Here is a 27,395-nt window from a genome sequence, read left to right as displayed (position 1 = left end):
GATGCTCCCTGTAACTGATCAAAGAGGTCATCAATCCTCGGGAGTGGGTAACGGTTCTTTACTGTTAACTTATTCAGCTCCCGGTAATCTATACACATCCGATCGACCCATCCTTCTTCTTCACAAACAAGATCGGGGCTCCCCAGGGTGAACTCCTCGGTCAAATAAATGTTGGATTAGTGTCTAAGTCCATAACTATTTTGGTACGTACTTAACCCGATGGTGCATGGTCCTTTTGGGTTGCCTTCGCCAAAGCAACTTGATAGGATGAATTATGGAGAGAAATGATTAATTATGATTTATTAATATATTATGAGAATAATATATTAAAGGAGAAATCATATTGGTTAATTAATATTAGTCAATAATTAATTAAGAATTAATTTTGTGGCTAAAAGAGATTAATTAAACTTAAGGGACTAGAATTGTAATTATAAGATAATTGCAATTGGGCTATGGATTACCTTAAAATATAAGGTTGGACGAAGTCTATGGGAAAACCCGTTAGAAATCGTCCAAGGCTTGTTAAGGAAGGAGTCCATGGGTTGCTTAGGGCTTAAGCATCCAAATTAGGGTTTCCTTATTAGATAACCCTAATAGCCTCACTATTTAAGGACCCTTTGGGCAACTGAATCCTTAGGGCTTTTACACGTTTTTGGGTGGTTCTTCTCTTCTCTTCTTCATCCTCTTGCTCTTGGTGTTTGTGAACCATTAGAGGAGTGAAATTTGTGACTCTAAGCTTTCTAAAGTCATTACAAAGGAGGATTTGAGATTGTTATTGCTACATAACAATCAAGGTATAATCTAAACCCTAATTCATATGTTATATTGATTATCATATACTAGATCTAGGGTTTAAAGTCTTGGGTGAATAACATGTACAATAGAGAAACCTAGATCCAAGCATTAGGGTTTGTATGAACACATAGGATGTTCTTATGGCTAAAACTCATTAGTGGTATTAGAGCCTTGATTGGTTTCTATTGTATTGATGCCTAGTGTGTTTGTTGAAGTTGCAAAAATGTTTTTTGAGCACCCTGCCTGATGAACTCGGCGAGTACCACAGTGTACTCGGCGAGTAGGCCTCAACTCGGTGAATCCAGTGTGGTACTTGGCGAGTTCGAGCGTCAGATGGAGCTATTTTCGGGATTTCTTGCTGTTTTACTCATGGATACTTGCCTTATCTGTTTTAGGTCATTAAAATCCGATTTTATACATATTTATGAGTATATCCTTGATTAAACAAAAGGTAATTACCAATTGATTAGATAATAACTTCCTTATATGATAAAGTTTGATTATTTGTATTAATTGGGTAACTTACTTTGCAAGAAATTAAAATTAGGTCAAATATAGATAATGATTGTAAAATTGCCTTATTTGTATTTTGATCGAAAAGTTTTGAAAGGTTTTAAAATTTTCCCTCAAGTTTTGGAATTTGAATTTTTGATTAAAAGGTTTGATTTTGAAATATTTAAATTCTAAACCCTAATGATTTGAAATGTTTCAAAACTTCCCCTCAAGTTTTGGAATTTAAAAGTTGATTAAAAGTTTAATTTAGAAAGGTTAAATTCTAAAACTCTAGTATAATTTTGAAAATTTTAAATCACACCCTTATGGTTTTATTAATTAATTAAAGTGTATAATTAAAAGAGATTTAGTAAATCCATAAAGTTTTGGTGTACAATTTAATTAAATTAAAAGTATAATTATTAAATTAGAACACCTAGTATTTTAAAAGTGTAAAATACACCATATACTATATATATCATTAAAAGTCTAATATTATATATGTATGAGTAAAGTGTCAAGTCTTACCGTTAGTAGGCCTCATTCACGAAGCTGGTCTATAAGGGGTGTTTAAGGAAATTGCCTATAAAATGGCAATTGAATGTGTATCCACTCTTACCCACCGCACTCTTGGCTAGTGGAGGGTCGTTAGCCGAACGGGTAGGATAGGACAGAAACCTTCCATTATAAGTATAATGAAGTATAAAAGTAACTAAATGCTTTCATAAAATTCCCAATCTTGGTTACTTTAGGCAAAAGTGAATTGATGTAATTCCATGAAATTACACTTTGTACCATTGCAAAGACGTTAGTGGAGTGTGTGTGGTTAACCGGCACACTAAATGGTTCTAAGCAAAGGTAGCAAAGGGTGACTCAATGTTTGTCATAGTTCGGTGGAGCATGTGTGGTTAACCGGCACATCGAATAGGTGACTGTAACATGTGGGGGCACCATGTAGATTTGCATGGTTATTCACACCCGCTTTGTGATCCTCGGCATCCCAGTCACAAACTAGAGGGGCATATCGAGATTTAATGATGCCATTGAAAAGGTTCAATGAATCTCAAAGGATCTAGGAGTTTTCAATACATTTAAGACTTAATCTGTTTATCGTTTTTTTTATGGTGGAAAATTAGTGAATCGTCATTCACTTACCTTCAAATTGTAAAGTCCCGAAAAACAGATCTACCAATGATCAAAGATAATCACAAATGCAAACACGAATTAATAAGCAAATATAGAACAAAAATACCAAGCTTGCATACCCTTCAATGCTATAAAACGTCTGATACAACTTGGGAGAATACGAGAATATCAACAACCAATAATGACTAACACAACCCCTATTTATAGGCTAGACTTACGACTCACGACTGTACAGAGTTTACGGCCGTAAAGAGTTTACGGCCGTAAACTCATTCTGACCGTAAACTCAAAACAAAACAATTAAAATCACACACCTACTGCTATTAATGACTATACCTAGACCAAACCACTATACAGGGTCTTTCAATCTCCCCCTTGGTTTGGACTAGCTCGACCCCATTCCTTTATTTACTAGCATGACGTCCATTTGACCCATAGCACCATTCCACATCCGCTTGCTCAGAATCTCAGCAACCATCTTGGTATACGCCTTGGCCCCCTCCTCATAGATATCTTCAACCACTTTGATATGAAAATTGCTCAGGTAATGAATATCCCACATCCTGAATTGCAGTAGGTCTCTTCGATCATACAACCGTATGCATCCATTCTTAAGCTTAATGACAGCGCCACAAGTACTCTCATCATAAACCCAACACTCCATAGAACCAAGCGACCCATCTTGATAACCTTGAGCAATGGGATATTGTTTAACTTGAGTTGTGGGTGGCCACATAACCACTTGCAAAGGTTTATCAGAAGAAGCTTCAAACACATCTGAATGTTCTAGAATTACTAACTCGGCAGTTGGCATTGTCGGGAAGCCCTTCTTGACTTGCTCATCCAGGAAGAATTTAAACTGCTAAACTTGAGGATTATTTAATAGATTGATAAAAGGAGCTTGTGATAACTCCGTAAGATCAACCCTTGTCAATGAACTAAAGGCATGAATATCTTTATACAACTCTGAGTTACCACTCTTGCGAATGATAATCCAAAGTCGAAGAGGATCGTGAAATCCCCAAGCGGCTACACCCGATCGATCCCCATAAGTATCTCTGAACCAAACAATTTCAAGATCAATCACAGTGATCAAAGATCCCCCTTTAGAAGAACCCTGAGTAGCATTTCTCTTGAATACCAACTGCCCCTTCTCAGTATCATCTTCTTGATTTTTCCGAATGATCTCTTGAATATGGGAAGCCATAGGAGGAACAACAACAATACGTTCAGCAGAACCAGAAGATTGACCAATTGGCACATTTACTGGATATGCTTTCACATGTAAATTTATTCTTTGTTCTTCTATGTTCGTTTTATAATTATCACCAAAATCATCCTCCAATTTCTTTTTCAATTCAAAGTAGCTCGAAGTTAGCAGATTAAAATGTTCTTGAAGATCAGAAATCTGGTTACTTTTCACTTTCTTATCCCTTTTAACCTCTGCTAGCTGCCCGCCAAGATAAGTTCTATCTGACTGAAGTTTAGACACTTGAGTACGAAGCTCAATGTTCTGAGCACGAAGTTCAGCTACTTGAATGTCAAGCTCTATGTTCTTCTGACTTAGCACAACAATCTCCTTTTTCAAACTAGCAAAGGATGAATCATCATCTGGAGCACCCCCTTCGTTTATAGAAATGCTCCTTCCTTGAGGACTGGACGAACGAAGCTGTTCTTCTGCCATGTGTAAAGCCATTCTCTCAGAAGCAGCATCCCTATTTAATCTTGGAACATGAAAACCAGGAGGAGCTGAGGGGCCGCCAACATCAAAAACTGAACTAGGTCCAGTTGTGAACATCTTTGTCACAGAAAGTCGTGTAGTAGCAGTAGTATTTGGCAGTGTAGGAAGACCACTGACCAAACTAGTGATTAACTCGGATTGTCTTTCATCAAGTCTTCTCCTTTTCGAATGAGGTTGATCAGCTTGTGGAGGTATTACACTAACAAATGGTTCAGTTGTAGGAGAAATAGATACAAGAGGGGAACATCCCACAACTATCTCCATTGGAATCGAAGTTGACACCATTTGCTCAGAAGTTGGAGTAAGAGTTTCGCTTGACTTTCTCATCTCAGTTGTCGGAAAAACACCATCATCGACATTTTGAAAAATTGTGTCAAGAGTCTCATTGGACACAACATTAGCACTACTAGCTAAGGAAGCTGCGATATCATCATTATCAAATCCCGTAAGATCAACATCTTCAAATGAGTCATATCTATCATCACCTGTAACCATTTCCCTTTCATCTTGTCTTTCAGTCAATTCGTGTTCATGACTAGAAGCACTTTGGTCTTCCGGAGTTGGCGAATCTTCATCATCTTCAGTCACATCTATTACCATGTTTGCTGGAGTGGAATCCTCCGTAGATGTTTTCTTAGAAGAAGTCGGTTCTGACGATTCGTATGTCATTGGCGTCTCATCTAATTCTGTAAACTTTCCAAATTTCTCCAATGGATAACGCCCTCAGAAGACAACTTTTCCTCTTCTGTTTTGGTTAATGAGTCCCACAGTGTGTGGACCCAAAGATTTCATATCCAAAGTGTCTCCCGTTTTTCTAACTTCAGGAAACTGCATATCAACAAACACTTGAATGAAGCGAGGATATTGGAGAAAGGTATCCCTCGTAGAAGCTCGGATGTTTATTACAAATTCCTCTAGGATAAACTTCGAGAAATTGAAATGAATTCCTGCAGCCAAAGACACCATTGCACCAGTGGTGCGTTGAGAAATTTCATCAGCCCTAGTCCTTCTACCCGAAATACAACTCACGAACACATGAGCCAGAAATCTCCAATACGGATGGAGCAGCTTTTTCAACGTCGGCGGGTAGGTTCCCTCATAACTCATCCGTCGTAGTATTCTCTAAACATCTTCGATACCGATCTCCGTCGGATAACTAGGTTGATCGTCAATCAACAACGCATCTCTAAAAAAACCTTCATTGATCACGATGTCTCATCCTTGTACCTTTGCTGCAACCAAGAAATTTCCAACCTCATCCATCTGCGTCCTTGACGTTTCCCAACATTCACGAACAACGTTCTGATATACCACCGGATTGACTGTTAATGCTGATGCAACACAACATTCATGTAACCTGTGAACCATTGATAGCATATCAGAATGTATGACGGGTGGATCAGCAAGAACGATTGCCAGATTGTGCATGTCTGCAAACTTGAGATTTGCCATTTGCCTGCACTCAAACATAATTGTAAGAAACCGACACCAACTTATTTTGACCAAAAAATAGCACAATAAAAATATGATCAAAATAAAAAAATAAAACTTTTAGCACTTTGGTTCTTTGGCCGTAGACTCTAGTTTACGGCCTAAGGAACACGAAAAAAAGTGGTTTACGGTCCAAAAACAAAACGCCACACAAATGTTACCAAATCAGCAGACATTTGACTTTTACGGCCCAAATAACATACAAAAATATAGACTTTATGAGTTTACGGCCAAAAGCAATTAGTTCTTGGGCCGTAAACTCTAGTTTACGGCCTAGAAATTTCTCCGAAAAATGAGTACGCTGTTGTCACTGAAATCTTTCAAGCGATCCAAGATGATTTGACTTGAATTTACTGGCCGTAAACTGTGAGTTTACGGCCTATGAATGATCACTCCGAAAAATTGCCAAAAGTCGACTGTTTTCTTTGAAATAACAAATGATAAGCATATATTCGTGAACACAAAGATAAATAGCATCATATTAAAATAATGTAGAATTGAAATCACCAACTTTCAGAGTTTACGGCCTATGCTTATGGTCGTAAACTCCTCGACTCGGTTTTTTTTATTTTTGCCACACAATGCGATGAAGAACTGTGAAACAAAATACATATTCGAGATCTACACGATGCTACCTTCATGATGATGTCTTTGTTTTTCTGAAAATCGAAGATAATTTTTTTTAACTTGAGAGAGCTTGGGAGAGAGTTTGCGGCCGGAAATTGTTGAGTGGGGAGATTCCGGCCGTGAACTCCCCTTTTCTTTTTTTTACCTTTTTACCTTTCTACCTTTCTTACCTGATAGCTACCCAGTATTTTCAATATATTTTTTATAAATTAAAAAGACTTTTGAGGATTAATTTAATTTTAAAAGCTAGAAAAATAAAACAAATTTAAATAAAAACAATAAAAATAAAAATAAAATAAATTAAAATAAAATTTGAGATTGCAAATAAGAATAAGAGTAAAATTAAAAATGAAATAAAATAAAATAAAACAAAATAGAATAAAATAAAATAAAATAAAATAAAATAAAATACAAAAAAACTTTAACTACTACTTCTTTTGTGATGCTTGGATCAAAGTTATTTGACAGCCTTTATCCACTTGTCGGTACTTTCCATATCCACATCTTTGTCTGGTCGATCGTCGGTATTGTTGTCCACTTAAACACGAAAAATTTGTGACAGATTTAGGATATACTATCTGTTACAAGACATGATGAACTTAAAAACCTAAGAATTTATATCTGATCATAATTTCTCAGATACTATATCTTAAGGTCCATTCATCTGACGACGACCAGGGATATTGTTGTCCACCTAAATTGAGCAGCGAGATCTACAGACAATCTGTATGAGTTCAATTTTTAAGTGTACTAGAACGTGTTTCCCGTTTCCTGATATGCCCCAGCCATCAAGAACTTCCAGAGTACTCCTTACACCGGGTGAGCAGACAACCATTCAGAGAGAGAAGAGATTCAGAATTCTATTACTTATTACTTTAGAGGGGTTGAGAAGAAGAAGGTTGCATATGCTGTGTACCAGGTCGGATTAGAAGTCACGCAAAGGAGACAACATATGGCTAACAGATAAGATGAATTTCACATATATAACTGGCAGAGAAATAGAGTTGCATATGTTTCAATCCAGGCCGGATCTCTTCCAATCATGCAAAGGGTGCAACATATGACTAACAGACGGTAAGAAAGAAAATGATATTCTACAGACCTAATTTATCGGAATTTACCAGTCGCCCCATCCAACCGGAATTAAGGATAGAATCCGCACATCGAGGAAAAGTTAAGCCACGGTTCCAAGTACGGGTTCAATTAATGTGACGAGTAGATTCCCATATATATCTCCCTGCTCAACCTATCCGAGCGTCGTATTGTCAGGCTGAATATATCTAACTAGGTCAAGATTTGTCAGGTCTATAAATTTCCTAAGTTCAATTCTCCCTAGTCAAGTCCATTTAAAATTTTTCGTGCCTACCGACGCATTAAACTAGAGCATAGACCCTTCAACTTCGGGTACATTACACAGACTCAGGTTGCCTGTTATCACATTATCATATCACTTCCCAGAACATCACCCTCAAGCACATTTCATAACCAACATTATTATTTTTTATTTTCTGATTTTCTAATGTTTTTGGATTTTATTTCTCCCCCTAAATTTGTGCATGGGTGAGAATTTATATAAATAAAAATGTGCAAATTTAAAAAAAAAAACTAACAAAAATTGAAAACAAACCTAATAAAAATTCAAGATATAGACAAATAAAAAATAAAATAAAAAATAAAAATAAAAAATAAAAAATAAAAGATAAAAAATAAAAAATAAGTAAAAGAAAAAAACTTAATCCTCAAAACGTATCATTTTCAGAAATCCCACAAACACATCAAAACGAGCTTTGTTAAAAGGCTTTGTGAACAAGTCAGCCACATTGTTATCAGTGTGGACTTGTTTGATTTGAATTAAAGATCGTTCATAACAGTCTCTGATAAAATGAATTTTAATATCGATGTGCTTGGTTTTAGAATGTTGGATTGGGTTCTTAGCAATTTGTATGGCAGCTTCATTATCACAATAGATAGGGGTTTCTAGGTAATTCAAACCGTAGTCCAACAGGTGATGTTGGATCCAAATAACTTGAGAACAACAAGCTGATGCTGCCACATATTCCTCCTCTGCTGTCGAAGTCGAGACAGTGTGCTGCTTCTTGCATTGCCATGAAACTAGTCTGTCACCTAGGTATTGACATCCTCCTGAAGTGGATTTCCTATCAAGCTCACAACCTCCATAATTGCTGTCAGTAAAAGCATAAAGATTAAATTCAGAATTCTTCGGATACCAAAGACCCAACTTAGGGCTTCCTTTGATATATCAAAAAATTCTTTTAACAGCAATAAGATGAGAGAGTTTAGGATTAGCCTGATAATGTGCGCATTGACAAACTGCAAACATTATGTCTGGTCGACTTGCAGTGAGATACATCAGGGAACCGATCATCGATCGATAAAGAGGTTGATCTACAGGTTCGCCTTCTAGATCTGGAGTCAGGAGAGGTCGTTCAGCCATCGGTGTTGAAGCAGATTTAGCATCATGAAGTGAGAACTTCTCAAGAATATCATCCACATACTTGGCCTGATGTAGAAGAATACCGGTTGAGTTCTGTTTAACCTGAAGCCCCAAAACACGGTCATTTCTCCCAAAGAGCTCATTTCAAATCTTTTCTTCATTACACTTTCGAACTCCTTGCAAAGTTGTTGGCTAGTTGATCCAAAGATTATGTCGTCGACGTATATTTGAACAAGTATCTGGTCCTTTTCGACATGCTTGATAAACAATGTTTGATCGATAGTACCACGTGTATAGCCATGTTCGAGCAAATGCTTAGTTAGAGTTGCATACCATGCTCTAGGAGCTTGATGCAGCCCATACAATGCTTTGTCCAACTTGTAAACATGATTGGGAAACTTCGAGTCGACAAACCCTGGAGGTTGATCAACGTAGATTTCTTCCTTCACCTTGCCATACAAGAAGGCAGTCTTGACATCCATTTGAAAAACAGTAAAGTTCATATACGAAGCATACGCTAAGAAGATACGAATAGCCTCCAAGCGAGCTACGGGAGCATAAACCTCAGTGTAGTCAAGACCCTCGACTTGTCTAAACCCGCGAACTACCAGTCTAGCTTTGTTTCGCACAATGACCCCTGAATCGTCCTGCTTGTTACGATAGACCCACGGTGTGTCAAGAGATTTTTTACCCTTTGGTAACTCAACTAACTTCCAAACACCGAGTTTTTCAAATTGATGCAATTCTTCATGCATTTCATCCACCCAGCTAGGTTCATTTAGGGCCATTCCTACATTCTTGGGCTCAATTTGAGAGATAAAGCAAGAATACAAACATGTACTCACGTGTCCACTTTGACTTCTAGTTTTAACACCACTATCTAGCTAGCCGATAACGTTCTCGATCGGATGATCCCGTTGAACCCTAGAGGGTATTTCTTGGCTGATGTCATTGATAGAGACAGGTAGAGTGTGAATGTTAAGACCTCCTTCATTCGCTTGTTGAGTAGAACCAGATGGTTCTACAACATACTCATCTGTAATAAGGTCAGGAAAGAGTAATTCCATCAGGGTTGAAGAGACAGCGGAAGCATCATTTAGAACAAACTCTTTCTCGAATGATATGAGAGGTCTCGATTCAGCATCTGAGGAATCAATGTGGTCTGAGAGAGGACTGTCATGTTCCAGGAACAACTTCCCTTGAGAAGTAGTAGAGGATTTTTCCGAAGACGTTGCAGAAGACTCCCCCTCAATGGCAGCAGAAGGTTTTCCCTCAGATGAAGCAGAAGGCTCCCCCTCAGATGAAGCAGAAGGCTCCCCCTCAGTTGAAGCTTTAGACTTCCTTTTTGATGAATTAGAAGAGTGAGATACAGGCTGGTATACAACTTCTTCGTCTTCATCATCATAGATACTCTTCCAATGCGAATCAGTTCTGGATACATCATTTGAATTCACGTTTAAGGATTTGAAGAGTGTCGTGTAATCAAACAACCAGTCCGGACCCACTCTTGCGTCTGTCTCATTCTCTTCCAACCAACGTACGTCATAGGATTCCACAATCTGTTTGGTTTTCTTGTTGTAGACTCTATAAGCAGTACATGTAGCATACCCAACAAAATAGCAGTCATCAGCTTTGGCATTGAACTTCGGATTGGCATCTAGGTGAAGAAGGGTGCAAGGACAACCAAATACTCGAAAGTGACTGACTGACGGTTTGTGACCATAGTAAATTTCATATGGAGTTTTCATTTGAGCTTTGTTGATGAGCACTCGATTATGAACATAACAGGCAGTGTTTATTGCCTCTGCCCAAAAGAAAACAGGAAGTTTAGAGTCACACAACATCGTCCTTGCAGCATCTTTAAGTGTTCTGTTTCGCCTCTCAGCAACACCATTTTGTTGAGGTGTGTGAGCTGAACTAAATTGACGCAGGATCCCCTTCTCAGAGCAAAAGTGATTGAGAACAGAATTCTTGAATTCTGTTCCATTATCAGTACGAAGTGCCTTCACCCTTTGATTGGTCTGATTCTCAACAAGTATGATGAACCTCTTGATCAATTCAGTGACGCCGACTTTGTTAGATAGAAAGAAAACCCACGTAAAGCGAGAGAAATCATCAATCACAACTAAACAGTAAGAACTTCTATTGATGCTTAGCACATTCACTGGACCAAATAAATCCATGTGAAGAAGTTGTAGAACCTGACTTATTGAGTTAACTTGCTTTGGCAAATGTGGCTTTCGATGATGCTTTCCTTGAGCACATGACACACATTTCTCAAACGTGATAAAGTCTTTGACAGGTAATCCACGGACCATCTCATTCTTTGCAAGACGATTGAGATTTTTGGCGTTAGCGTGACCTAATCTTCGGTGCCACAACATTGCAGTTTGCTCAGAGATCTTTGAGAACAAACAAGTAACTTGCTCTGGGAGATTGCTATTCATATCGATAATATAAGCATTTCCATCCCTTTTTGACTTTACGAGAATCCATTCTTCAGGGATGACAAAGCCTGGATTTAAGATCATGCATTCCTTGTCAGTGAAATGCGTAGAATAGCCCTTATCACAGATCTGCGAGACACTTAGCAAGCTGTGTTTTAGCTTTGGAGCGAAATTCACATTTTCAAAACTCAGAACTCCATTTAATACCGTGCCCTTTTGTGTAATTTTTCCTCCATCTCCACCCGCAAAAGAGACGTATCCCCCATTAAATGATTGAATGTTGTTCAATTGGGTGATCTCTCCTGTCATGTGCCGGGAACAGCCGTTGTCGACGAACCATGGTCTGGCGACATTTCCCCGCAACTGCCCCTGCAAAATGTGCGGGTTTAATTAGATTTGGGCACCTAGGTCATGATCTTCCTGGGTGATCCCGATGCCTTTTCAGATTTATTGCACATGAACTTCTCTGAGGATACAGATGAAGCATTGGGAGTAGATTTGGGCTTCCATTTATAATTAGGTTTTTTGAAAAATTCAATCAACTTTGTCATTTTATGTCTAACAATCTGCTTGAAGCATGTGTTACTTCTACCAGAATTGGTTGAAGATTCACTATTGCTTTGGGATGAGCTGGACCTAGGTGAGACTATGCTCCTCTTTGGCAGACTGTTCGGGACAAAGTGATTAAAAAACCTTTTAATGTCTGTGAAAAATATCTCCTTTTTTATTTCTTTTACCTACCCAATCATCATTTCTAGAGCGACTTCTAGAGGAATTTCTATTTAAAGATCTTCCTCTGAACTCGTTCTCTCCTCTTGGAAGATTATGACTCACAAACATTCGATTAAGAGAATTTCTAGCAATATTGCCCTTAGTACCACAATTAAAACAGATCTGATTGTTATTGCTAGAACATGTGCTGCATTTATCAAATTTGTTTTCCCTACAAACACCCTTGCTTGTCTCACAGAAACATGCACTGTTATTAGGTTGTGAGGCAAGTGAGGGTGCTATATTTATTGAGGGTTGTGAAACTAGTTGTATCTCAACATTTTTATCACAAACATTCAAATTGTCAACCAAACTGTTCAAAGATTTATCAGAAATATTAAAAACACTCAAAACTGTATCAGAGGTAGCAGCTAATGTATCAGAACAATTAAAAACACCACAAGAGATATTGTCACTTAAAACATTTAACAAAGAATTGTCTTTATTTAAAATGAAAGCTTCAGGTTTGGACTCGATTTTATTTTCAGAAACACATCCTTCAACTTTGTGCTTTGACTGATTCAAGGATTGATCTGCAGGAGAAATAGAAATGTTAGTACTTTCAACATTAATAAATCCTCCCGAAACAAAACCGGAGGGCTTGCCACAAATCATGAATGATTCATTGGCAATCTCTTCTTTGGACAGGGGCTTGGACACGTATGAATGATTGAAAGGAGGGGGTACATGATTATACCCTAGACCTTTTGATTGATTCCTTTTAAACTGCATACTTTGGTCTATCATATTTGCAACCCCCTCACTTGACAAAATCATATTTTTTAACATCAAGTTTGGCGGTCTCAAATTTTCCTTTCAAGGATTCAACTTCAGCAACCAGTTCAGCATTTTGTTTGACCACATAATCAAAGTTTTCACATTTATTGCTGTAGTCTTCCTGAAGTTTCCTAAAGTCTTTAATTTTTTATTCTAGTTGAGCTTTAAGTGGTTTTTGTCCCTTTCGAAGTCGGTACCCTTCATATCTAAGATCTTCTACGTCTCTTATTAATTTGTCATTGAGTTCACGAAGAATCCTAAGATTTTCTACTTCATTTCCTAATGTCTCAATTTTATAATGTAAAGTTTTCACATAATCTGCACAAGATTTAGAGCACGATAGAGGACTTACCTTGGACGAATTTGGTTCATGCGAAGAAGATACCATCAAGCCAAATTGCAGCTTCATCATATTGTCTTCAGCTACTGTAGTCCCTACTTGAGTGTCATCCTTCACTTGTGCTAGATGAGCATTTTTTGGTCCAGACAAATTTAGAGCTTGTATTTGATCATCCCAGTCAAATGACTATGCAACCATAGCCTTTTCATTGTTTGCTTGACCACTGCTTCGGTTGTTCCCAACTGCAACCATTGTTCTGTCATTATTAACCCTTTTATCAGGGTGTGGGCAATCACGAGCAAAATGCCCTGGTTCATGGCAATTGAAACATTGAAGCTTTCCTTTGTTGAATCCAACCTTCTTGTCAGCGCTCATGCCCCAATTGTTTTTCCCTGTCTTTTTGGCAAACTGTTTTGCCCTAAATACAGCCATGGCAATTTGCCATGTGATGTCCATTTCCTCAACGTCCTCAGGATGGATTTGATCAAGATCTGCAAATGACAATTGAGGTGGAAGTTCTCCAGCTACAAGAGCATTGTAGCAATTTACAAGCCCTGCAGCAAAGACGAGGTTTTCATCACCCTCCTTCCCCTTTGATGAGGAAGCCACATTTGAGGATGGAACAGTTTGAGTAGACATGAGAGGTTGGACTTGTGGGCAAGGGGTAGTTGAACCTGCAGAAGTATAAGAGAAAGAAGAGAGAGCATTATTAGTTGAAATCCCAAGATTGGCAGCTGAGTAAGAGTTCACATGATTGATCTCTCGCTGCTTGTCATCAATATCACACGCTTTGATGACAGCCATCACTTCAGCTAGGGAAAGGCGATTGAGATCCTTAGTCTTCTTAATCACTACTACATTCATGTCCCAGGATTTTGGGAGTGCATTTAGTATCTTCTTATTAATTTCTGACTTTGTATAGAATATCCCTGCCACAGTCATCTCTGTGTTGAGAGTTGTAAATCGCTGCAGCTGAGCTTCGAGAGTCTCTCCGGGAACATAATTAAACATGTTGAAGCGTTGTCTCAGCATATCTTGGCGACTTTCTCGCATGTCTTCATTTCCCTCATATACTTCAATGAGAGCTTCCCACAGTGCTTTAGCAGAAGTATACTCTCTGAATCCTTGAGCAATGTCTGGCGATAAAGCCATAGTCAAAATGGCTAATGCCTTTTCTTGTTCTTCTATACTCTCAAAGTCTTCACAGTGTAGTTTTCGATTTTCTTGTCGACCACCTTGCCCCCAATTATAATGGTGATTCTGACTGGATCCTTTAAAACACATTTCCAAATCTTAAAGTCCTTCATCTTTATATACTTTTCAATTCTATATTTCCACTCGGGGAAACCATCAGCGGACATAAGTCTTGGAATGCGCGTGGTTGTACCCATTACAACATCAAGTTCTTGGTATTGAGTTGAGTTTTGTGAATCCATTTTAAAATTATCTGTAGTAAATTTTAAGGCTATAAATCTATTTGACCGTAAACACTCTTTAAATGTAAATTCTTTCGGCCGTAATCTTCAAACCGTAAACTGGAGTTTATGGTCAATTTAATTTAAGCTCTTTACGGCCGTAAACTTGAGTTTACGGTCAAGTTTATTTTAAAAATTATTTTGATTTTAAATTTAGAAATTTAATTTCAACTGTTCTGGGCCGTAAACTTCCTTAGGCCGTAAACTTGTTGGCCGTAAACTTTAGGCCGTAAACTCGAGTTTACGGTCCAAAGATACCTTTTGATTTTAACTCTGAAAATTAGTGGTGGAATTATTGTTTAATAGAAAATCGATTTTTCGTGAATACTGGAGTTTACGGTCAATGAAAGTTTGATTTTTTTAATTTTTAAACACAACTCAATTAAATACTGGGATCAATATTTGATCACAAGGGCTTGAACGATGTGTACGATAGTCGATTTCGTAAAATCAACTTATTGCTGTGAAGAGGAGTTTACGGCCGTAAACTCAGGCCGTAAACTTCGAGAAACTTTGATTTTGACTAGAATGAATTCTTCTATACTGCTGTGAATATTGGCTTAGTTGAAGATGCAACTGTTGAACGTCTTTGACACTGGTGTAACTCTGATACTAATTGTAAAGTCCCGAAAAACAGATCTACCAATGATCAAAGATAATCACAAATGCAAACAAGAATTAATAAGCAAATATAGAACAAAAATACCAAGCTTTCATACGCTTCAATGCTATAAAATGTCTGATACAACTTGGGAGAATACGAGAATATCAACAACCAATAATGACTAACACAACCCCTATTTATAGGCTAGACTTACGACTCACGACCGTACAAAATTTACGGTTGTAAAGAGTTTACGGTCGTAAACTCATTCTGACCGTAAACTCGAAACAAAACAATTAAAATCACACACCTACTGCTATTAATGACTATACCTAGACCAAACCACTATACAGGATCTTTCACAAATGTTCTGCAATTAGGGTTACAGCCTCCCTCTCCCGAGTTGTGGAATATTGTGTTGGGTCCTAACCTTAATATCTCATTTGGGTGATTTATTAAGGACTCAATCAATCAACTAACTTGAATTTGTTTTCTCCCGTTTTGTAGATGTCAAAGTACGACAACTATGGTCTTCCCAAATCCCGTGGAACAAGCATTCCACATGAAGATGATATTCCATGATTCAATCGAGGAACAAGAAATCATGCTTCACTTCTTCCTCCTCCTCCTCCCATTGTTCTCCCTAACCCACAAGATCGAAGAATTGAAAGGTTCAATGTCACTAAAGCCCTATTGGAAATGAAACATGAAGATGGTAAACCCGTGTGTGCCCACGTTCTAGGAATGAAATCACACATCGATAGGTTGATAATTTTCGGTGCATCATTCCCTGATGATTTAGCTATAGGCTGGGTTCTACAGTCACTCCTTGAATCATATAATGAGTTAAAAAGAAAGTATTATATGATGGATCATGATGCAAACCTCATTGACCTAACTTACATGCTCATTGCTGCTGAATTAGAAATGGTTTGGCAAAGCAATGGAGCATATTTGTTGGGAAAGTCAACCAACCATGCTTCTGAGGACATTCTAGGAGAACCGACCTGCGTTTGCTGCCAAGAGAAAGGGCGTTGGATACAAGTCTTCCCTAAGAGCCTGAAGAGTCCAGAAGATGGGATAGTCAAAGAGTATGGTTGTGCTTCAGGTAAAATCCACTATTTAACTAAATTAAGTTCCTATTCGTTGATTCTTAATACATAATGTGATAAGATTGCATTTGAATGTTTTGCAGGATCAATGAAAAGAGAGGAAGCTTGATGAAAGAGCAAGATGAATCTAATCACGAAGAAATGGATCTCGATTGCATGGATTCGAAGATTAGATTTTGAGCTTAGAAAGTTATGATATAGTAGTTAGGAATATTTGATTACATAGTTTTTCAGTTGATTTTGCATTGTAAGGACAAATGTTTTCCACTGCTTTTATAAATAAAATAAAATTTTGACGTATTTATTTATTTATTTCCTTGCAATGAAAAATTGGTGTTTGCATATTTCTACAACGAATGGATGTGATTCTTAATTATGTTATTTGTGAAATGTTCACAAATTTACCAAATAGGGAAAGTTTCTCATCGCCCAAGCTTCAATTGGATAGAGATTTGGAATCATACAACAAGTATTGCATGATGAATGAGAAGTTTCATATTTGAAAATTAGACTAATTCATTGACAAAGTGTCAAGTGAATGACTAGGAGATCGAGTACACAAGGTTATGTGTCGATCAAGTCCACCACAAGAGTAAAAAAGATATTCGTCATGATTTACGTGTTGGGTTTTGGTCATAAGAACATCCTATGTGCTCATACAAACCCTAATGCTTGGATCTAGGTTTCTCTATTGTACATGCAATTTATTCAAGACTATAAACCCTAATTTTAGCATATGATAAACAATATTAACATAATAATGGGTTTAAGATATTACCTTGATTGTTATGTAGCAATAACAATCACAATTCCACCTTGTAATGACTTTAGAAAGCTTAGAATCACAAATTTCACTCCTCTAATGGTTCACAAACACCAAGAGCAAGAGGATGAAGAGGAGAAGAGAAGGAGGCTGCCCAAAATGTGTGGAAACCCTAGAAGGAAGCTTGTCCACGTTTTTGAGGCTTAAGGGTTTTATATATAGTGAGGCTATTAGGGTTATCTAACAAGGAAACCCTAATTTGGATGCTTAAGCCCTAAGAAACCCATGGACTCTTTTAACTAAAGGCCTTGGATGATTTCTTATGGGTTTCCCAATAGAATTCGTCCAACCTTATAATATAAGGCAATCCATATCCCAATTGCAATTATGTTATAATTACAATTCCAGTCCCTTAAATTTAATTAATCTCTTTTAATCACAAACTTAATTCTTATTAATTCTTGACTAATATTAATTAAACAATATGATTTCTCCTTTAATATATTATTCTCATAATATATTAATAAATCATATTTAATCCTTTCCCTCCATAATTCATCCTATCAAGTTGCTTTGGTGAAGGCAACCCAAAAGGACCATGCACCATCGGGTCAAGTACATACCAAAATAGTTATGGACTTAGACACTAATTCAACAGTCTCCCACTTGGATAAGTCTACTAACTATTCTGCGTATGACTTCAGATCATGATCTGCAATCGTAGCTTTCCAAAGCCGTTGTCAACTCTGATCCTATCAGATACGCGTGTCCTTTAGATAACGGATCATATATTCCTCCATTCTGTATATCTTATAAGACATGATTTCAAATCGTTTTCTTTGTACTATTTCTCGACTTCCGATTTATGATGACAGACTAATTGAACAAATCAAATTAGCCCTAGCCCGGCCGAGCATTTACGTTTGTCATCACTAAATCATCGAGGGGCCCAAAGTTATCGCTTTTATCCTACTTTGGATAAAAGGAACGGATAAACTTTGATTCAATGCTCGCTTGCACTCACTTACCGAATCACACACAACAATATGTTTTATAACACCATGTTACTGGTGCATTTACATATCATCAATATGCAACCGACTCACAAGATACAACTCACACATCTCACTTTCAAGAATATAAGATGTTATCGTCTCACCAATCACTCGTGATAAAATCCATGAAGTGATCCAAGTGAATGTGGGTTTAATCCAATGCTCAAATCATATTCATAAGCACTCATGAACGTTGCAACAAACATTTGCTTATGTCTAATACTCATTTAGACAATCACACACCAATTCATGACAATCTTCATTCATACCTACTTCCAACATATGAACGACTGTGGCCCATTTGAATAATTTTACTATTCTTAACCAATTAAATTATTCAGGAAGTCAAAACGTGAAAAGTGAAACACAAGAATAATACTAATCCCATATGGCCTCAATCCTTTGAGTATAATTAAAACACCTTTTATTTATCACCATATCGATTACTCATTATTTGTTGTTTCGGGTAATCAACTTTTTACTTGAATTACAACACTTGTCCCATGCTCTCAGCATGCACACAATGTTTACCTATGGTTCTTACTTTTGTGAAATAGATCAAATGAACACATATCCAATTATACTCATTTCACACCTCCAAATCCTTTTTCATGAAAGAATATCAAATTCTTGCCATTTATAGAATATGTTAGATTCTAACATTTTATGCAATGATCCTTTCGTAATGTCACTGCACTAAAGTCACAATGACCATTGCTAATGAAATGACAAAGTCCTCTATCGGGTATTGTTACAAGACAATTCTATAGATGTGATGTCTCTCACTCAAAGTACATTTCTTTGAACATCCATTTGCATAAATTTCTAATCTACACATAGATTCTCAATATCTAACTCCCAATATGGAAACCTTTCCATACTTACCATATGACAACTTATTCATAATATAATCTTATCTATTCATAATAATGTCGATATACTCCATCCAATACTATACTTCCAAGTACTCACAAGCGACCAATCCTCGGTGAACTTTGGATTGTCCTTTGATAGTTGTTTAATTATCTTAGTCAAAACCGATTCTTGTCCTTTTTCCCTCTAAATGCGCTAGACATTTGGAAAATTTTAGAATGGTCAAATATTATAGCATTTGCAATCGATCCTATACCCGAAGCGTATGGGACACGATCCATAATGTCTTACATGAAGATTTGATACTTTATTAATCTTTTGCCATAATATTTTATGTGCTACGTTCTCACAATTCGAATTATGAAGAGGAATGTCGCAATCATAATCGAAATTTTGAGAAACACACTATGTACTCTTGACTAAATTTATTAACATTCCACAACCTAAGCCTTTAGTTTTTGAAATAAAGCATAATACTCTCTCCCTTAATTATAGCAAAACAACTATTCAACTCTTACAACTTTGCAAAGTATGACTGTTGTTTTCTATAATTAATATTGCTAACTTGCAATACTTGCCATAATAATCATACAATCATAAAATTTATGCTCCCACTATCATGATGCTTATTATAAACATAACACTTATGCTCCCACTAGCTTTGATATGTATTCAGAAACCAGCTTAACTTCCAGGAAAACAATACTTACTGAATTTCTTAAGTTCATGTTTCTAATACCAATGCTTTGATAATCCTTTATCTAAGCTTTTTAATCTCATACACCTTTATCCAAGATAGCTCATATGTGTTTTAAACAATTAAGACTAATTATCGTAACTATAATCGAATTCGAGAATACAAATTTTCAATTGCTATCTTCTTAAAATCTCTCTTAGTGAAAGCATTTCCTCACAGTCATTTTCATGAAGGAGGGAATCTTATGGAACTTAGATTTTAATGGTGTATGTGTTCCTATCCATGTGAATTTGTCAAAACCAAGGTTTACGACAAATTGAAACTCATGTGGATTGAACTTTCTTAATCTTGATTTCTTGCCTTATGGTAGCACAGCTGCCCACCATGTCTTCCAAGTAGTTAAGCAACTCACCCTATCTCATCAATGTACCATTCATTGATAAATGTCCTTGCCTTTTATGCATTCAAATGAGAACTCGTAGGGCTCACATGCATAATTAACTCTATTGGAATGGCATATAAACAAAATAATGTCAACACGATAGGTTGTAAACCTTAAGTCGTGTGCTAGTGATGTTAGATAAGGTTTATTTTGATTTATTCTTGAAACCTTTCAAGACAATTAAGACTCCCACTGACTCCTTGACATATAAGATTCTCTTGTCAATAAACATTTCTTAACAAACAACTATTCAAGAGTTAGTGTAGTTTGTATCAAAACACTTCATAAATAGGTCCTAGTTGGTCTTTGTCTTACCCAATACATCACAACTTTCCTCATTTGATGAATGTTATAAACCTTCTTATTACTCAATGTCACAATCTTAACTCTAAGACTTGTTTTGGAACAAAGTATGATTAACTTCTTGATTTAACCATTTCTTCAATTCTTGATTCCTCTTCTTAGACATACAATTGTACTAAGATTTAATTAGAGGATCAATTGAGATATGGTTCTTAATCATTAAGACTTATCATAAAGCGTAAAAGGTACTCTCCCTTCTTCTTAGAATGGAGAAACTTTTATCTTTCTGCCTACTCGATTCTTCTTATTTGTTCTACTTATTGATTTAAACTTTTACAATCAATTCAGAATTACACTTAATCTTATAAGTATAATCATATTTACTAAACCTTTAGCAAATCATGACGAATGTCTTTGTTACTCTTGTGGTGGACTTGATCAACACATAACCTTGTGTACTCGATCTCCTTCACTTGACACTTTGTCAACGAATTAGTCTAATTTCCAAATGTGAAAGTTTATTCATTCATTATACAATTCTTGTTGTACGATTCCAAATCTCTATACAATAGAAACTTGTGCGATGAGAAACTTTCCCTATTTGGTAAATTCTAGACATTTCCACAAACAACATAATTAAGAATCATATCCATTTGTTGTAAATATACGAACATCAATTTTCATAACAATTTCATTGCAAGGAAATAAACACGTCAAACAAAATTTATATTATTCATAAAAGCAGCGGAAAATATTTGTCCTTACAATGCAAAATCAACTGAAAAACTATGTAATAAATATTCCTAACAACTCTATCTAAGCTCAAAATCTAATCTTCGAGTCCATGTCTTCGTGATTAGATTCATCTTGCTATTCCATCAAGCTTCCTCTCTTTTCATCGATCCTGCAAAACATTCAAATTCAATCTTATCACATTATGTATTAAGAATCACGAATAGGAATTTAATTTAGTTAGATAGTGGATTTTACCTGAAGCACATCCATACTCTTTGACTCTCCCATCTTCTGGACTCTTCAGGCTCTTAAGGCATACTTATATCCAACGCCCTTTCTCTTGGCAGGTCGGTTCTCCTAGAACGTCCTCGGAAGCATGGTTGGTTGACTTTCCCAACAAATACGCTCCATTGCTTTGCCAAATCATTTCTGATTCAGCAACAATGAGCATGCAATTTAGGTTAATGAGGCTTTCGTCATGATCCATCATATAATACTTTCTTTTGAACTCATTTTATGATTCGGGAAGTGACTGCAGAACCGAGTTCACGGCTAACTTATCTGGGAATGACACACCCACCATTCTCAACCTATCAATGTGTGATTTCATTCCTAGAACGTGAGCACACACGGGTTTACCATCTTCATGTTTCATTTCCAACAGGGCTTTAGTGACATTGAACCTTTCAATTCTTCGATCTTGTGGGTTATGGATAACTACGGGAGGAGGAGGAGGAAGTGAAGCATGATTTCTTGTTCCTCGATCGAATCGTGGAATATCATCTTCATGTGAAATGCTTGTTCCACGGGATTTGGGAAGCCCATAGTTGTCGAACTTTGACATCTACAAAACGGGAGAAAACATAAATTCAATTTAGTTGATAGATTGAGTCCTTAATAAATCACCCAAATGAGATATTAAGGCTAGCACCCAACACAATACGCTACAACCTAGAAAAGGGATGCCATAATCTAGTTGCAAAATATTTGAAGGTAAGTGAATGACGATTCACTAATTTCCACCATGAAAAACGAAAAAGAATTTAAGTTTTAAATCTATGAAAACTCCTAGATCCTTTGAGATTCATTGACCATTTCAATGGCATGTTTAAATCTCGATATGCCCCTCTTGTTTGTGACTGGGATGCCGAGGATCACAAAGCGGGTGTGAATAACCATGCAAACTTACATGGTGCCCTCACATGTTACGGTCACCTATTCGATGTGCCGGTAAACCACACAGGCTCCACCGAACTATGACAAACATTGAGTCACCCTTTGCTACCTTTGCTTAGAACCATTTAGTGTGCCGGTAAACCACACACGCTCCACTAACGTCTTCGCAAGGGCACAAAGTGTAATTTCATGGAATTGCATCAATTCACTTTTGCCTAAGTAACTAATATTCGGAATTTGTAAAACATTTAGTTACTTTTGTACTTTATACTTATAATGGAAGGTTTTGTCCTATCCTACCCGTTCGGCTAACGACCCTCCACTAGTCAAGAGTGCGGTGGGTAAGATTGGATACCTATTCAAGCGCCATTTTATAGGCAATTTCTTAAACACCCCTTATAGACCAACTTCATGAATGAGGCCTACTAACGGTAAGACTAACTTTTACTCATACATATATATAATGTTAGACTTTTAATGTTATATATATAGTATAGGGTGTATTTTACACTTTTAAAATACTAGGTGGTCAAATTTAACGATTATACTTTTAATTCAATTAAATTGTAAACCAAAATTATTATGGATTTATTAAACCTCTTTTAATTATACACCTTAATTAATTAATAAAACCATAAGGGTGTAATTTGAACTTTTCAAAACAATACTAGGGTTTAAGAATTTAACATTTCAAAATTAACTTTTAATCAACATTTAAATTCAAAAACTTGAGGACAAGTTTTGAAACATTTCAAAACATTAGGGTTTAGAATTTAAATATACATCAAAATTAAACTTTTAATCAAAATTTAAATTCCAAAACTTGAGGGCAAGTTTTGAAACTATTCAAAACATTTGGGTTTTAACTATTTAAATTTCAAAAACAAAACTTTTAAGTTCAAATTTAAACTATAAAACCTAAAGGGGAAAATTGAAACTTTTCATAACACAAGGATCAAATAACAAATAATATAAATTAAACAATTAATTTCATCATTATCTATATTTGACCTAATTTCAATTTCTTGCAAAATAAGTTACCCAATTAATACAAATAATCAACTTTAATCATATAAGGAAGTTATTATCTAATCAATTGGTAATTATCTTGTGTTTTGGCAAGGATATTCATTAAGAAACAATAAAATTCTTATTTTATAGGTTTAAAATGAATATGGTAATTATCCTTAAGCAAAACAGCAACAAAATCCGAAAATCCCTTTGTCTGACGCTCCCACTCGCCGAGTCACACTCTGGAAGTCGCCGAGTAGGGCTGACTCGCCGAGTCAGGTCGAACAGAAGGCAAAAAAACGATTTTCAGTTACCTAGTGCATCAATACAATAGAAACCAATCTAGGCTCTGATACCACTATTGGATTTTGGTCATAAGAACATCCTATGTGCTCATACAAACCCTAATGCTTGGATCTAGGTTTCTCTATTGTACGTGCAATTTATCCAAGACTATAAACCCTAATTTTAGCATATAATAAATGATATTAACATAATAATGGGTTTAAGATATTACCTTGATTGTTATGTAGCAATAACAATCACAATTCCACCTTGTAATGACTTTAGAAAGCTTAGAGTCACAAATGTCACTCCTCTAATGGTTCACAAACACCAAGAGCAAGAGGATGAAGGAAGTCAATAATCTAATAGTAGAAATCAGTACAACCGAAGCATACATATCAAAATAGTCAACAATGGGTTTTTATCTAAAATCTTGAATGACTTAGTAGGATTTAAACTTGTCAATATTCTCATTAACATTCATTTTCTTTTTTAAAATAGATTTTCTACCAAGTGGTTTAGTATTTGTAGGCAAATTAGTCAACACCCAAGTGTTATTTTGAAGAATTGATGACATTTCTTTATCAATTGTTTCTTTCCAAAATATTACATCTGGAGACTGCATGTCCTCTTAAAATGTCTTTGGATCATCCTCAATACTGTAACAATAAGAGTAATGAAGACCCTTATCACCACTTGTGCCTTTCACCAAGTACATTTGGAAGTCGGAACTGATTTTTTTTGGAATTTAGCCTATTTTTCTTTTTTGAAGCTCTTGTGTTCCCGATTCAGTAACACCATCTGAACTTTCTGGATTTTGCACTTCATTAGTGCCAAAAGTCAGATCCTTAGTCCTTTGAATACATGCAAGGCACATCTCATCAAAAATTACATCTCGTGACTCAAGAGCGGTGTCAATTGATACCGAATCATTACATTCAATTACGTAGAACCTATATGCCTTGGAATGTTCAACATATCCAATGAATATACAATATATTCCACATTATCCCAAAGTTTTCCTTTTAGGTTTGGTTAGTTTTACAACTGCTTGACATCCACAAAGCTGAAAATGGCTCAAATTCTGATTTTTCTTGAACCAAAGTTTATATAGGACAAATTTTTTCTTTTTATTTGGAACCCTATTTAATAAATAGTAGGACATTAACATGGCATCTCCCTAGAATCCATCACTCAATATTGAGTATAACAGCATCAACTTTACTATTTCCTATAAAACTCAATTTTTGTGTTCAACAATTCTATTATGTTGGGGGCAAATAAGGTGTTGTGGTCTCATAAATGATACCCCACTGATTGGAAGTATATGAGATCTATGTATTCACATCTCGTATCAGTCCTAAGATATTTAACCGGATTACCCAATTGCAATTTCACCTCAGTTTTGTATATTTTAAATTTATATAAGGCTTTGTCCTTAGAATGTAACAAATAAACATAGCAAAACCGAGTGTAGTCATCAACGAAGGTGACTACATGATTTTTATTTCCCAAGGAAGGAGTGGAGTGACAATCACATAGGTAACTGTGTACAAGTTCCAAAATAGTTGAATTACTAGTGACACTAGGAAATGGTGGTTTTGACACTTTTGTACGCATGCATGTATTACTTATCTCACAAGTCAGGTCCAAATATGGAATTAATCCATCTTTTGACATCTCATGCATCCTCCAAAAATTGATATGTCCTAATCATCCATGTCAAAGCATAGATTTATCAACATTAGAAGAATAAGATACAAAATGCATATTTTTGAATAGGTAATAATTTGTCAACAATTTTCAAACGAAACATTTTATTATTTAAACATCCAAACCAATAAACATTCCACCTCCAGATAAGATGAACTTATTCGACTCAATAACTTGTTTAAAACCATCAAAATTTAAACAACTAGAACTAACTAGATTCTTTCGAATCGTAGGAACAAGCAAAACATCACAAAGCCTAATAACCTTTCCAAAAGTAAATTCAAGACACAAGACACCGAAACCATAAAATAGGTATAAAAAAATCGTCTCCCATACTCAGAACTGGTCCATCTTCAAGCGGTGTTAATGTTTCAAATAGCTATTTACCCTTATATACATGGTTTGTTGCCCCGAAAATGATCCACCAAGCAACAACATCACCCTATACATAGAACAATTCAAGAATAAGTGAAACATAGTATGTGACATCCCTGATTTCATGGTTAGAAAAGACCGATTTGTTTATACTTTATTTAAAAATCAGAGCATCCTTTTGAAGAATAATATTATAGAATTTGTTACCAAGAATATGATAAATCTATTATCAAATCATTTTTTGAAGAAACGTATTTTAATTACATTAAAAATGTTGGGATATCATCGCCAATACAGTACATAAGCATAAACAGAAATAACATAGGCCTTACAACATCTATTATTCTACTGGCCTATAATCCGTAACTCTCACATCTGATCATCATACATGTGCTTTTTGAGTGGGTCAAGCTTGGGAGTCTGGTGAGCACATACGGTTTTCAACCCACAAAAATTAAGTTCTTTAATTTCATCAAATCATTCACCCCGATTACCTGTTCCCGTTATCCTCACTTCCAGTCCCTAAAGTATCTAATTTAAGTGACCCATCCTAAGGATCATCATCGGGATAGACAATATAGCTTAGGGGATTCCTCAACAATATATGCCAGTAAAACAACCATGAGGGGGATGGAGTACACCTCATGAACACGCCGTTCACAAACACCTACACCACTAGACCGTCTAGAATACTCCGTGGTCATCATCTATACTCCGCTAGATGACTGAAAGCTTGAACATCGAGGCCTCTCATCATTTTATTTCATATTTTATCATCTATATCATCTACCTATCTTTATCCAACATATTTATATGTATAAAATACTTATACAGTTTAAATCAACTAAAATGTGTATAAATCGTTCATCCGGAATAGATATCAAGAACACTGATAATAGGAACATATAACACATAATTTATATTAAATACTTCATATCTATGTGTAAGATGAAAGTAACTATGCACTCACTTGTTAAAGTGATGACTCGGAATTCGGGCAACACTTTGCTTCTAATAATTTTCTTTTCCTTCGGCGAAACTTAGTATCATTATTACTAGATTTTAGTCTAATATATATTGTGACTAATTATTAATCTATATTTATCAATAACTCAAAGTCTACTTTCATGATCTATCAAGTAAGGAACAATCAGGTAGGATCATATCAGAGGTAGGGTCTGTTTGGTATACAAAGTATACTGTTTGGAAATCCCACTTTAAACGCCTCACTAAATCACAACCTAGACATCATCCTCGTAAGTAGATCAATCAATATAACAAATTTAAATAACTGATAAATCTTGTTTAATGGTTCATAATAACGATAATGAACTTAAACATAAGTTATACTTAAAGTAGGGTAAACATAACTAACTATCAAGGGGGTTTAGCGAGGAACCAGACTCTGCATGGACAAAACTTCTAAACTGAAACTCTTCTTCTCGAGGCCTTTTGGCTCTCCAGGACTCGCTTCTAACACGTAGGAGGTGCTAGGGAAAGGCTTAGAGGGTTGGGAGAGAATAGGTTAGATTGGTGTGATAAACGAAGTGATTTGCGCCTCTATTTTGTAGGTTGTCTGAAGGATAAACATTGGGCGTTCCCTAGCTGTACACTGGGTGTTCGCAGTCATGTGTCACCATCTGGTGGCAAGGCGTGGGGAGGAAGCAGTGGCTCAGATCGAGCCATGTGTC

General features: G+C 36.1%; 1 protein-coding gene across 1 annotated transcript; it reads right to left on the bottom strand.

Moving 5' to 3' along the window:
* Positions 1 to 4,900: 4,900 nt before the first annotated feature.
* On the bottom strand, positions 4,901 to 11,506 carry LOC145039415 (uncharacterized). The gene is made up of 5 exons (XM_078987477.1): positions 11,066 to 11,506; positions 9,647 to 10,771; positions 8,635 to 8,852; positions 5,405 to 5,633; positions 4,901 to 5,005 (listed from the first exon to the last, which is right to left on the bottom strand). The coding sequence occupies exons 1-5, from the start codon at positions 11,504 to 11,506 to the stop codon at positions 4,901 to 4,903; spliced, it is 2,118 nt and encodes a 705-aa protein (XP_078843603.1).
* Positions 11,507 to 27,395: the final 15,889 nt, after the last annotated feature.

Source organism: Lactuca saligna, chromosome 4 (assembly GCF_052625555.1).
Source record: "Lactuca saligna cultivar CGN05327 chromosome 4, ASM5262555v1, whole genome shotgun sequence".
Lineage (NCBI taxonomy): Eukaryota > Viridiplantae > Streptophyta > Magnoliopsida > Asterales > Asteraceae > Lactuca > Lactuca saligna.
The sequence above is the reverse complement of the archived record's forward strand: the minus strand, read 5'-3'. Positions and strand labels throughout refer to the sequence as shown.